At 38.6% G+C, this 13,675-nt stretch overlaps 1 protein-coding gene across 5 annotated transcripts in view; it reads left to right on the top strand.

The window, feature by feature from the left end:
- The window catches only part of TRAK1 (trafficking kinesin protein 1), a 114,090-nt gene that overhangs the window by 82,808 nt on the left and 17,607 nt on the right, over window positions 1-13,675 (top strand). For all 5 annotated transcript variants that reach the window (XM_075143186.1, XM_075143185.1, XM_075143188.1 and 2 more), the window contains 7 exons: window positions 1,319-1,397; window positions 1,825-1,955; window positions 2,496-2,570; window positions 4,583-4,720; window positions 6,378-6,454; window positions 8,490-8,726; window positions 9,030-9,346. In XM_075143186.1, the coding sequence (XP_074999287.1) occupies window positions 1,319-1,397; window positions 1,825-1,955; window positions 2,496-2,570; window positions 4,583-4,720; window positions 6,378-6,454; window positions 8,490-8,726; window positions 9,030-9,346 (1,054 nt within the window). The remainder of the gene's footprint in view (window positions 1-1,318; window positions 1,398-1,824; window positions 1,956-2,495; window positions 2,571-4,582; window positions 4,721-6,377; window positions 6,455-8,489; window positions 8,727-9,029; window positions 9,347-13,675) is intronic.

Here is a 13,675-nt window from a genome sequence, read left to right as displayed (position 1 = left end):
TAGATATGGGTGACTTTAGCTGCAGATCTGAAGTTTGTAGGCTGGCATGGTCTCTCTGGTACGAATTCAGTGTTTGTCAGAATAAAAATTGCTAGCCTAAATTTGCATGAAATGTCTTTAATTCATGTTTCAAGTCAGGCTGTTAATATTTTAAGTTGAATGGGTTTTTCTTGCCTTTTATTTCTGACAGTATTCCGTTTGTTTCACAGACAACACAGCTTTTAAAAGTTTATTTACTGTTCCCTGTCTGTCAGAGATAACACTTCATAACTGAAGATCCTATGAATAATTTTATATTAATTTTCAAGGCAAATTTTAAACGTTGGGAGCATGTGACCATTTTGCAAACATGTAGCAGAGTATAGCAGAAGAAATACTTTTGAGCTAAGAATGAATATATGAAAAAAGAGTATCATTACCATTTTCTACTACAAATGCAGGGCCCATTGCAGATAGGTAGTGTCACATCTTTGGACAAGACACCGCGTAATGGAGAGTGCTGTACGCTTCATTGAGAAGTCGCACAAGGAAGATGAGTAGTAGATGGTTTGAGAATAATGAAGGTAGGGTTAGAACTGAGAGGACCAGTGTGTCAGGAGCTGATGGGAAACCCCCATATAGCACTGGCTTCCCTTCCAGGGAGATGCAGTATGTGCCAGCGAGGCACAGGATGGAGCCAAATCTGAAACCTCTGAGCTACACATCTCTCTACAGATGCAGTCTGTGGGTGTCTGTGCATGCACCCAGCATTGGGAGCAGATTACAGACCGACCGAGGTGGTGCCAGACAGAACCAGCTAGGTGTAGCCACGCTCCTTTTGGCACTTGTAGAATGAGAGCCGAAAAGACAAAGCAGGGAAGGAGCACTAAGTTTTTATGTGGGATATACGGTTACAGCACCAGAGCTTTTCAAATGCTCTCTGAATGTTTTTTAAATACTTGAATGTTTAATTCAGTTATTTAAATTAAGCATTTAATTAGTTTGTGATGATACCTAGCTTTGTTCAGGTGACCAGATTGAGCTCCTGTATGTTCAGGGCTTTTTTTTTATTTTTAGTGCAAAATACACAAGTGACATCTAGTGGGGACATGGTAATAATGATGCAAGTTTCTCCATACAGAAATGTCTGTGCTGAATGTTCACCTGGCCCCTTTTTCCAGAACATGAGGGAGGGCAGGCAAAAACTATAGTTTCTCACTGTTTTCCTGGAGGAGTGATTAGAAAAGCTTGTCTTTCTGATGCTGATGGAAATGCAGCAACAGACTGGCAAAGAACGAATGTGCTAATGTAACATATTTGACATGGATTTCTTGAATAGGCCTGTCAGCTGAAGACTGAAACAATAACTTACGAAGAGAAAGAACAACAGCTTGTCAATGACTGTGTAAAAGAGCTAAGTATGTTCCTATTTCTTTTCACTTCTCATTCGAGATATTTCAGTTAAAAAAAAAAAAAGAGGAAACTGAGTCAGATCGGTCAGTCATGTTTTTCTGTGATACTTATTTTCCTTATATAAATGGTTGTGAGGAGAAAATTGCTGGCTGAAATTTCACAGCAGAAAATTCTGGCTGTAAGGTAAATCTTTCTCAGTTGCAAAATAGTTTTGCATAGAAAATGTTAGTTTTAAGGGAAAGTAGAGTCTCCTTTGCAGCATGAGCACTTTGTGTCTTTCTGGTTTTGTGTCCTACTGCTGTTTTTCAAAAATACCTTGCTATGTATTGGGGCAAGATTCTGCTGAATCAAGTGATGTTCCAAAAGAACATCTTTCTGCTTACTTTTCTGCATTTGAGTTTGTGATATTAATTGTAATCACTTATCTTAAAGGGGATGCAAACATCCAGATTGCCAATATCTCCGAAGAGTTAGCAAAGAAAACCGAAGATGCTGCCCGGCAGCAGGAAGAAATCACCCATCTTCTCTCTCAGATAGTCGATCTGCAGAAAAAGGCAAAAGCTGTAAGGAATCCAGTTGCAAGACTACTGTTGTGATTTGCTACTACTGTAGCTGGAAGACAAGTTACAATCCTCTGTATACCAGAGCCTAAAGGAAATTTTCCACCTGCCTTATCTGGGTGATCTTGTTTGATGTTTAATATCTAGCATACTTGACTATAAAGCATCATTATATTAAAAGATGCATACATATTTGATATGATACATCAAATACAATAGTTAAATTTATTTTAAATATTCAGTGAAATTCTGCACTGAACTTAATGACTTCAGTAAGACAAGAATGTCAGTGCAAGTATTTCAGTGGGCACATACTCATTAGTTTTAGAGTCTTGGAGGTTCATTTAACAGGGCACAGACTGATGCTGAGTGTTCTTATGTTAACATTTTAAATGTTTTTAAACTAACATGTGTGGACTAATATTGCTGCAGAGAAGGTCTTGAGAAAAGTTAGAATTTTCCTGCTTACCTGTAGTACAGGATACAAACATCATCACAGGACAAAACATCACAGTATTTCTAATACTTTTTGGCATATTTTAGTGTGCAGTTGAAAATGAGGAACTTGTCCAGCATTTGGGAGCAGCTAAAGATGCCCAGAGACAGCTCACAGCAGAGGTGAGTACATTACTTAGAATCATAGGATAGTTTGGTTTGGAAGGGACCTTTAAAGATCATCTAGTCCAACCCCCTGCCATGGGCAGGGACATCTCCAACTAGATCAGGTTGCTCAGAGCCCCGTCCAACCTGACCTTGAATGTTTCCAGGGAGGGGCATCTACCACCTCTCTGGGCAACCTGTTCCAGTGTTTCACCATCCTCACGGTAAAAAATTTCTTCCTTATATGTAGTCTAAATCTACCCTCTTTTAGTTTAAAACCCCTTGTTGTCTTGCAACAGGCCTTACTAAAATGTTTGTCCCCATCTTTCTTATAAGCCCCCTTTAAGTACTGATAGGCTGCAGTAAGGTCTCCCCAGAGCCTTCTCTTCTCCAGGCTGAACAACCCCAACTCTCTTAGCCTTTCTTCATAGGAGAGGTGTTCCATCCCCCTGATCATTTTCATGGCCCTCCTCTGGACCTGCTCCAACAGGTCCATGTCTTTCCTGTGCTGAGGGCCCCAGAGCTGGACGCAGTACTGCAGGTGGGGTCTCAGCAGAGCAGAGTAGAGGGGCAGAATCACCTCCCTCGACCTGCTGGCCACGCTGCTTTTGGTGCAGCCCAGGATACGGTTGGCCTTCTGGGCTGCGAGCGCACATTGTCGGCTCATGTCCAGCTTTTCATCCAGCAGTACCCCGAAGTCCTTCTCGGCAGGGCTGCTCTCAATCCCTTCATCCCCCAGCCTCTATTGATACCGGGGGTTTGCCCCGAGCCAGGTGCAGGACCCTCCACTTGGCCTTGTTGAACCTCATGAGGTTCTTGTTGTAATACTTAGTATTACAATAATTTAGCAGTAGGGCAACAGCTGTTCACTTTACCATGGGAGTTTTAGTCTAAGCTGGATCAGAAGTATTAAATATTTTTTCCTATATATATAGAATGAAGGAACATTTATGTCCCTGCTAGACTTCAAAAGCTTTTCCTTCCTGTTCTCTCCTCCTTCAGCTGGCACATGTTTTGAAAAGCTGAGGTTTACGGGCTATATAGAAACTCTTTAGGGGTTGACTTCTCTAGGCTGGTAGTTTAAGCCTATTTTGAATAGTGAGATAACATGGAAGAGCTTATTCATACTGAATAAACCAAAGGCAGTCCAGGATTGCTGGCTGTCTTCTGGGTGCTACATCACATGAACAAAATGGACGAAATGGAATGAATAAAGCTTGATCTCCTTAGGATGTGTCTTGTGCTTGGATTACTTGGTGTTGAAGGTGGGAATGCGTATAGAAGCTTTTCCTGCTGATGGGCCTTTTGTATCTGTGGTGCTCCAGAAAGATTGAGCTCATGCTTCTCCATTGCTTTCTTAGGGAAGATGTTAACAGGATCTCTGTTTCTAAGCCAAGTAGCTTATTTTTATGAAATTTGTAGGAATATGGTATTTCAGATTTCTGCCCCTTTGCCAAACTTGGTTGAAATGGCTGATGAACTCAAAAACTATGAGGGTACACAGACATCTGCAGACAGTGATTACATAAGATATGTTTCCTGAGAAAATCAGGCTAAAAATAAGGCATGGTCTAAGGTTGTTGGAGGTTATACATATATATATGTATGTATGTAAGTCTTGGTTTTAAAATTCTGAAGTCCTCTGGAACACTGTGAAATGTCTTGTCCTTTTCCCATGCTGTTTGCCACCGTGGTCTTCATGGCAGTAATTAGGCACTATACCTGATCAGACTAAAGATACTTTTAGCTCTGTATCTTCTCCTCGACAGTGGCTTCATGTAGATACCTAGGATAGGAAATGGAGCAAGCAGTTCCTTCCCCTGCTCCCGCCCCCTCCCCCCCACCCCTTCCTATTACTAATCCATGTTATTCATGATTTTCAGTGATATTCACTCTTTGGAGTTGTCTTCCTTTAAAGTGAAATATTCTTCCCTACGCCATTACCCTTTACCAGTGTTAAAAGAATTTGGAGGCTTTTTGTGATGATAGTGCAGCCTATAAGGTCTTGGACTGTTTTCTCTGTGTTACAGTTGCGGGAGCTGGAAGACAAGTATGCAGAGTGCATGGAAATGCTTCATGAGGCTCAAGAAGAGCTGAAAAACCTTAGGAACAAGACTATGCCAAATGCCATATCACGTCGGTACCACTCTCTTGGTCTCTTCCCTATGGTGAGCAGATTTGAGAAAAAAACTGGAAACACCAGAAAACAACCAACCAAAGGAAATATGTTTGCATCTGACTTACAGGATAGGATGCTAGACCAGACATAAGCGTGGGTGAAATGTGTATTTCTATAGCATTAAAGGAGACCTGAGTGATCAGTTTCACGTACCTGGTTCTGAAACAGTGGTGCTGTGCACTTACTTGGTTTTGCTGCAGTGTTATATACAACCTGCAGCTGGCTTTGCTTATGCTGTGAATCATGGGTAGCATTCATAGGTTGTTACACAGTTCTCTACATCTTTTTTATGCATCTCCTGTACTGTGGTGGCTGATTTTCAGTAGGAGCTTCCTGTTTTTCTACATCATCCTTGGTGGTGTAAATTTCTGCTGATATAACTAATGGTTTCTGGACATGGCATCCTTCTAGTCGCTTACGATATGCATTCTAGTTCTTCAGTACTTGAACAGATTACACATATATTCTTGTTTTAGGGTCACTGAAAATTCAGTGGTTCATTAAAAGAGTATTTGTGCCTAATATGTATTACAGCAACATCAATTATGGCAGTGTCACTGGTGTTATCAACTTTGTTTACCTAGTTTCATTTGATTATGACATTGTACATTTAAAGGATGGGGAATAGGCAGTACCCTCAACCAAATGAGAAAAAAAGAGTGGATAGGAATATCTAGGTAAGTTCAGTGCCTGGCTCTGCTTGCCTGTGTATCTCTAGAATAATTCCATTACTTCTGAGGGCAATGATATCGGTGAAGTTTCTTTTGAGTTACATTAATGTAATCAAGCAGTAGAATCTGGCCCTCCTTGTCTTTAGCCATGTCTCATCTTAACTGCTGAGGAAGAACACAGATTATATTTGTGCTCACAAGAAGTAAATTGTCAACAAAGGCTTAGCTTGCCTTTTTGTTCCTTTCTGAGACTGAACACAGGCCAATTTAAAGTGCAGACATTTAATAATACAAGTTGTACTTGCACAAATACAGTTGAAAGCTGCAAAAAGTGTGCTTGTGCTGAGATAGGTTTATGCATTTTGATTTTCAAATGTTGAATCATAGGACCAAAAGTCATTTAGGTTTGTGAATGTTTGACACTTAGACCCTGCACTTAATTACATTTAGGCAGTAAAACTTACTGACCAGCAATGGAGAACTGATAGCCTGTCATCTTTAAACCCTATAGGGGAAGTATATAATACTTTATGCCAAGAACCATGTCTTTTTTTGTGGGTGAGTGGGTAATGTTGTGAAAGGGAAGAGTGTTTTCTGTTTGTTTTAAATGAAAGCAAATCAAGCAAAACTTAACGAAAGGAGTGTGTTACGGAGTAGGGAATTTAGTCTGGGAAGTTGGTGCACCTGGATTCTGTTGTTGCCTGTAATGTTTTTTCAGGGTCTTTGACAGATGTTATGTGTCCTCAGATGGTAAGTACTGTAGCAGTATGAAGCTAAGCCATAATTTGTCAGTCATTTAGATATGTTCATTAGTCTTCCAGCTTTCCAGCCAATTTTCATTGTTTAACTTGTATTTTTTTTTTCTGGAATGACAGCTTATTAGTTATTAATTATTTTATATAAATAATTATTTTATGCAATGACAACCTATTAATACTTTGATACTTGTTTTTCTTTTGTGCTTGTTTTTAACAGGATTCTTTGGCAGCAGAGATAGAAGGGTCAATGAGGAAGGAACTGCATTTAGATGAACCTGATTCTCCTGACTTGGCGTACGACTGAAAAGAATTGGTTCCTAATTGATTGATTATATCTGAAGTTAATTATTATTTGATAAGAAAGGAAAAGACAGGATTTAGAAAGAAATATTTCTGTCAGAGTGTGAATGATAGAGAGAAAGATAAATAAATTGTCTGGTTACTGGAGTGGTTATATTTTCTGCTAAAGCTACGAAAAGAAAATGCCTATATATAGGTTTTTCCTTGTCTTATGAACTTTTCGTCCTCATTCTTGAGTGCTGAGAATGAGAAAAGGTTGGTTTTCCTGTGTGTTACCATGCTAGGTTTCTCCAGTTAATGATTAGGGGATGAGTTCAGTCCCCTGGGTTCTCTCTTCTGGTATTGTAACAGTTACCAGGTAATTATTGATCTCATCCAGTTTTTACAGGGAGAACAACAGTGCAGAAAGGGATTCAGAGTAGTTGGGTACTCAGTGTGATGCCCATTACACCTGTGCAAAGTAGTTAGCACCCATTTTGCTAAAGTTCTGTTGAATTAAACAAGAGAGTGGTTTGAAACAAGCTAAGTACTTGTGATGGTCCAAAAGCTAAAGACAGATACAGCTTGGCAGAAGTGGCCTTACTGATGCCAGCTGCACGTGTACTCTAATAGGTTTATCTCACCTAAACATGGACTGGTTAGTTTGAAACAAGTTAATCCTATTTAGAGGGTCTATTAGAGCTTTTATGTGTTTTGACTTGACCTTTACAAAGAAAGGACAGTCAGGGAAGGTACAGTAGCCACTTCCCAGAAACCTTCTAAGTATATTTATGAAGTTTGACACATACTTAAACCTTCTCTGAGCAGGAGCCAAGAACTGTAAATGAAGCTTTGACAGAGTGAAATGTTGATTAGAAAAATGTAAGATCAGAAAGATGTGAGCATGCTCAAACCCCATAGGATCCTTTTGTCCTTTCAGAGTAATCTAACTTAAGAATAGTTTTAACTTCTTTAGAATGTCTTTTATACTGCTCTGCACATACCAAAGAAGGATACCTTCTTTTGGTTTCATGGCTCGTCTTGGGTTCATTTATTTGTTCAGCAAGGGTAACTGTAACCTCTGTGGGACCGTTTATTGATAGATGCTCTTAGATTCAGCCTCTTTATGATATACAACTACAGACTTGGAGCCTACAGACAAAGATTGCAACTGTTGAGCACTCATGAACAGAAGGAAAGAAATTTGAATGACATTAAATAGCTTAAGGCATGCTGTCGTTGTTATATCCTGGCAGTGTTACCTTTAAGCTGGAAAGGATGCGCTGTTCTTGTGTTCAGCCATTGTTGAACTGTAAAACAAAGCAGCAATGGCACTTCTGTAGCATGATGCAGGGCGAGTTTATTTTGTCAAGAAATTTCTGCTGAAGTGTCATCTGATCTTAATCTTGAAGCAGATGAACAAAGTTTGTTATGATATCAGGACAATGGTGATAAAGAATGAACTGTAGAAGTAGATAAAAAGTAGGTTTACAGCCTTGACAAGCCTCTCTCTAGACTCTTGATCCATTATATTTCTGATTCTTTTTTTTTTTAAATGGTATTTAAGGGGCTAGGAAATCGGTTTCAGAAAGAAAAGATGCAAGACTTACTTGCATAGAGATAGTCAGTAGAGTAAATTCAAATTATCTTTTAAATGGATTAGGCATTTCATAGTTAAGAATTGAATGGAGATCAATTTTGTTTTTTAAAAACTCATTTCCACACAATGGCTTTAAGGCGTTTTTAGCTGATGTACTGAAATGCTCTTTCACTTAATTTTTATTAATATTTGAGAGGGTCCATGCACATAATTCTCGAATGTTCTGTCTAAAATATTCTAGGGAGATGGAAGTATGTTGATGAATTGAATGTAATGGCCAGACTGTAGCAAGTATGGGACCCTATGTATACTACTTTACAAACTATAGAGACAAGGTGGTTGGTGGAGCTGTGATAGGAAGGGTTGTTAACTAGATGTTACCTATTTCTCTGTTCCTTCTTAAGGTAAGAAGGCACTCTCTGATTATTAACTGTGTGTATGTCTTACCAGTCATCAGAAGCGTGTCTTCGAGACAGTGAGAAATGTTAACCAAGTTGTCAAGCAGAGATCCATGACTCCGTCACCAATGAATATCCCAGGCTCTAACCAGTCCTCTGCTATGAACTCAGTCATTTCTAGCTGTGTCAGCACTCCACGTTCCAGTTTCTATGGGGGAGACATCTCTAACATTATGATAGACAACAAGACCAATAGCATCATCCTTGAGACAGAATCCTCTGACAATGGGTCAGTACTGTAGCACTGGGCTTTGGTTTTGCTTTGTTTCTGACATAAAGGCAAAGAATTTCTGTTTTCCTCTTTTTGTCTTACATTATGCAGTTAACAAAGTGACTTACATCTTCAAAAGTGACTTTATTTTGTGCTTATAGTTCTTGAGACATAGTCATTTAAAGGTATTGGTGAATGTCTCAAAGTGTCACGTGGAAGTTTTAAGCATCTCTAAGAATTTTTTTCTCCCTCTTTTTTTTTTTTTGTTTTTGTTTTTTGTTTTTGTTTTTGTTTTGGTGTGTGTCCCCTGTTATGCTTTAGAAATGAAGACAGGATGAAGAAGCCTGGAACTCCGGGGACTCCGGGCTCCAGTGACCTAGAGACTGCCCTTCGTAGGCTGTCCCTCAGACGGGAGAATTACCTCTCGGAGCGGAAGTTCTTCGAAGAAGAGCAGGAAAGGAAGCTGCGGGAACTGGCAGAAAAGGGCGAGCTCCATAGCGGTTCCGTTACCCCCACAGAGAGCATCATGTCACTGGGCACTCACTCCAGATTTTCAGAATTCACTGGATATTCAGGAATGTCTATCAGCAGTCGCTCCTACCTGCCAGAAAAGCTTCAGATTGTGAAACCACTAGAAGGTGATAACAAAGGGCCTCGGCCTTTATCTGTTCTTCTTAGTGACTCTTTGTGGTCTCTTATCCATCACCAGAAAGCAGGAAATCTTTGCAATACATATTCTTTTTACTTCAGAGACAGTAATCCACGCTGTTGGTTTGAAATCTTCTAACTACTACATTTTTCCTCAAGCCTTAAAAGTGTTAGGAAACAATTCTATCCAAGGCAGTAAAATAAATGTTAAAGGCCACACATGCATCAGCAGTGCAGCCTGACCTACATCTCAATGTTGCCATTTCATACTTAGAAAAGGAAGGTGGTTGAGTATCTGAAATCTAAGCAGCAGGAATATTAGTTCATCAAATCTCAGTTCTGCAAATAAGTGTCTGGAAAGACCTTTACCTACTTCAAATAGTCCACTTGGTCTAATAGGACTATTTTTGTGATTAAAAATTACCTCTGGACTTTTAATTGGCTGTTTGAGTGGCCACACATGAGTCTTTCTGGCTTTGGGTTTCATGTGTGAAATAGGGGTTTTTTTAAAGTCAAATTTCCTCCATATATTGTCTCAGAAAAAGGCAAGATATAGGTAGATGGTAGTCAGGGCTAGAGCTTTATTTCAAAGTGCATTTCCATAGTCTGTCTAAAAAGCTGACAGAGCACATATAGTATAGTCTGCCTGGCTTTCTTCAGTCCTTTCAGGTTGTTGCTGGAAGTTAGCTGAGTAAATTCCTTCAGGTTTTAAACAAAATGAAGCTGTTTTCCTGTAGTACTTCACAGATATGCTAGTTACATAATTTAGCTTTCGTTTCTCTCTCTCTCTTTTCCTTTGACAGAACTCTTGTGTTACATTACATTGTCTGTGTGTGTTTTAATTGCAAAAGTTCCTTTCTTCATCTTTTTAGAACAAATTTATTTCATCTATAAGGAGCATTTAGCATGATGCACATTCAGAAGCAAAAAACCGTTCTTGTGTCCTGAAGAAAGTGATGTGCTGTATCTACCTATTCAAATGAAACTATAGCCATAGCGCACAAGTCCATACTGTTTAGCAGAATTTAGTAGTTTATTTTCATGACTGCTTTTAAATGGTCATAAAAATTCTTGTACCATATGAGGGAAGGGATGATCCAGCTTTGTTTCAGTTACTGGTTGCTACCACTGTAATAGATTTCTGTCACCATCCCATTATATCTGCTTTTTTCTTCCAATAAACTCTTAAAGTCTTTATCATCTTTCTATCTGTCTGGGTTTTTTTTCCTGGTTTTGTTCATTGTTCTCACTGGATCATTTTTTTCCTTAAAGTTATTGCACCTTTTAAAGTACTTCTCATGTTTGGTTTTACATCTCATTTGTAGTATGTTTGTGTCTGCCTGTTTCATAAGCTTAGTGTTTGTTATCTTTTATTAAATACATGTTTATGATTCTGTTCCTCACTTCAGCTTAGTTTCTTTCCCAAGTATTTTTCATGAGATTTAAATTTTTTTTTTCAATTTCATGGATACTTTTCAAACTACTGGGGCAAAATAGTCTGCTGTACCTGCAGACTGTTATCAGCAGTTGTGCTTTTGGTTTTTATTACTGTTTTCCTAAGGGTGCTCATGCCATAAAATGGGGAAAGAAAAAATCAGTTCTAAAATACATTTCAGGTTAATCGCTTCTACTCCTTTAAAGCAATCTTTTAAATCCCACAGTAAAATAAATAGGGTGAAAGAAGCACTAAGAAATTAATCTTCTTCTTTTGCACCTTTTTTTTTTTTTAAAAAAAAAAAAAAACACCAAAAACCGCACAAACACTTTCTTCTAGTCAAATAGAATGATTGCTTGATTTGTCTTGCTTTAGTTACAGTCTGATGGGTTTTTTGGTTTGGTTTTGTTTTTGTTTTTAAACTGTGCATCTGCAGTTTGTTGTACCATAAGCACTAAATAGCCCACTCCCTGTGTCCTGTAGGAGAACTAGAACCTTGGACTGATTATGTCTTCACTCACTTGGTTGCAATTGTGGCAGCAACACATCATGAATTTCCAAGCTTTCTCTGACCCCCCTACAAAACATGGTGCAGATATCAGGAATAGAAAAACAAACCCTATTCATTTTATTTTGGTTTTAAATTTCTTCTCACTTCAGCCTGGCAGTCCCACTGTTGCACACTAATTCCCTCATGGCAGCTTTTTCTGATAGGATAATTTACAAAACTGTCTAGTAGAAGCCTGGGACTGAATATAGGCCAAGGTGTTGTGTTCCCCCCTTCAATTTGGCCTTTTTTTTTTTTTTTAAAAAAAAAAAAGCATAAGGTAGCTCACAACTATAGCATTGCTTTCTGCATTAGTGTTAATTTTCTGTATGGAAAAGTTAAAGCTCCCTTACACACATTTTATGAGATCAAGATTAAAGTAATAGAGGTGGGGAGAAACTCAGATATCCTTCTTTTTGTGATGAACTTTGATTTCCAGTTTTCAAAAGAAACTAATAACATGTAGTGTCAATAGAAATATTAAAGCTCAAAATGCAGATATTCTGGTGAATATATTTCCATAGGAAAGGTATAAAATATTACCCATTTAATGCTTGTACTCTGCAAAGTTTTTCTGAGTATAAGTTTTGGTGAGCTTTACAGTGAAAAAGATTACATCTTCAGAAGCTTGCATGTAGAAGTTAATTAGCAACAGGATTTTATACTTGCATACAGTGGAGAAAGAAATTTTGACTTCCAGTGTTTTTCTGTAACTCTTGAGGGTATTGTCGTTACAGCAAAGTTCTAGTCTTCGCTTAAGACTTGACAATATCTGGCACTTCTCCACATTCTGGAATATTTCTTTTATATAGAAGCTTGACCTTTGTGACAATCCAGGAATAAGTACACATTGTTGGGATGTTCTCTTCCTTAGAGTTATTTATTTTGGGGTCGTAATGGTTTCTGCTTCTTGAGCCTCAAGGGTACCAATCAGTCTAAATCCTCTTTACTCCCTCAAAAATTACATTAAAAAAAAAACTTAAAATAGCGCCATTATCCAAAGTAATCTAGCAGATCCAGTTATTCTGAGCTAAAAATTACATGTTTTAAAAAGTGAGATAGACTTAATTAAAATGCTACTCACTGATGCCAGTCATGCTAAACAAAGACATTTTCTCCATTCACTTCCTGTTTACAATAAACTTCCTGTAATGCAATATCCTTGTTGTGAAATGACAATTTTCCTCATTCCATGGGATTTTTCTCAGATGCAAAATAATGTGTGTAAGAGCCATCCCTTCCCTAGTTATTGCAGTGGTTTAGATTTCTATATATACCATACAACAAACTGAACATTCTTGGTCTTTGAGTTCTGGCGAGACATTTGTATGCCAGCTTGTTGAATGAGTCAGTGTCCTGCTTTGGGGCGGGGGGACAGGAACGAGAACAACAAAAACTGCTCTGATTTGAGCTGGCAGAGATGAAAGTAAGGATGTCTTGTTTATGTCATAGGACCTGAAATGAATAGTTTTAAGTCACACGTTATAACACAGTAGTGATTGGTGGGCACATAAGAAAATTTAGGCCCTTGCGAGCAGTGTTTAATTACTACTTGAGGAATCGGATAAATCCTCCCTGATTTCAGTGGGCCCATCTCAGTGTGTATATCAATTTAATCTGATACATTTCTGTTTCTGACTCATTGTCTCCTATTGAACGCTGAATATTGAATGCTTTTCTCTGTACAATGCACCTCTTTCCTCACTCAAAACATTTTTCTGCCAAGGAGGAAGCTACAGGTACAGTAGCATTTAGTTATGTAGTAGTTGGCTTCCTGTAGCATAGGGGCTCAGGTAGGGGCCATACAAGTATTTAGACTTGATGTATAAGTCAGAGGTACTATCTGCTTACCCATGGCCCGGAGTTGATGTGGCTTTCTAATGTATGGTAGAAAGCTGAAATTGCTGTGTAATCTGTGTTACTGTGCTGTCCTGTTAGCCACTGGTAGTAAATTCTAGCACGTTTCTAGCACCTTTCTTAGTGTGAGCTTAATGCGGGAGTATGTGGTATATGTTCCTCTTAGAGCTTTCTGTGATGGTGCTCAAATGAACTGTTAAATGTTAATTCCTTCTACTCCTACTCAATCCTGTGAATTTAGGGGGATAAGAATATAAATGGGGGGAGGGTATGTGTGTGTGCACAAGTAGGCCACATCTTACCACCAGACTTTACCTATCTAAGTGCTTATGTGATCAGTTTATTTCATATTGATCTGGAAATGATGAAGAGTAGGTGAAGCAGTTTTGCCCTGTAGCTTGTCTTCCAAGGAATATTAAAGCCTAGAAATATTAAACCCAGAAACATTAAAGGTTTGGAGCTCCCAAACCTTTGGTCTTC

The sequence above is a fragment of the Calonectris borealis genome, chromosome 2 (genome assembly GCF_964195595.1).
Source record: "Calonectris borealis chromosome 2, bCalBor7.hap1.2, whole genome shotgun sequence".
Lineage (NCBI taxonomy): Eukaryota > Metazoa > Chordata > Aves > Procellariiformes > Procellariidae > Calonectris > Calonectris borealis.
Note: the sequence above shows the minus strand (reverse complement) of the source record. Positions and strands in the feature narration are given on the sequence as shown.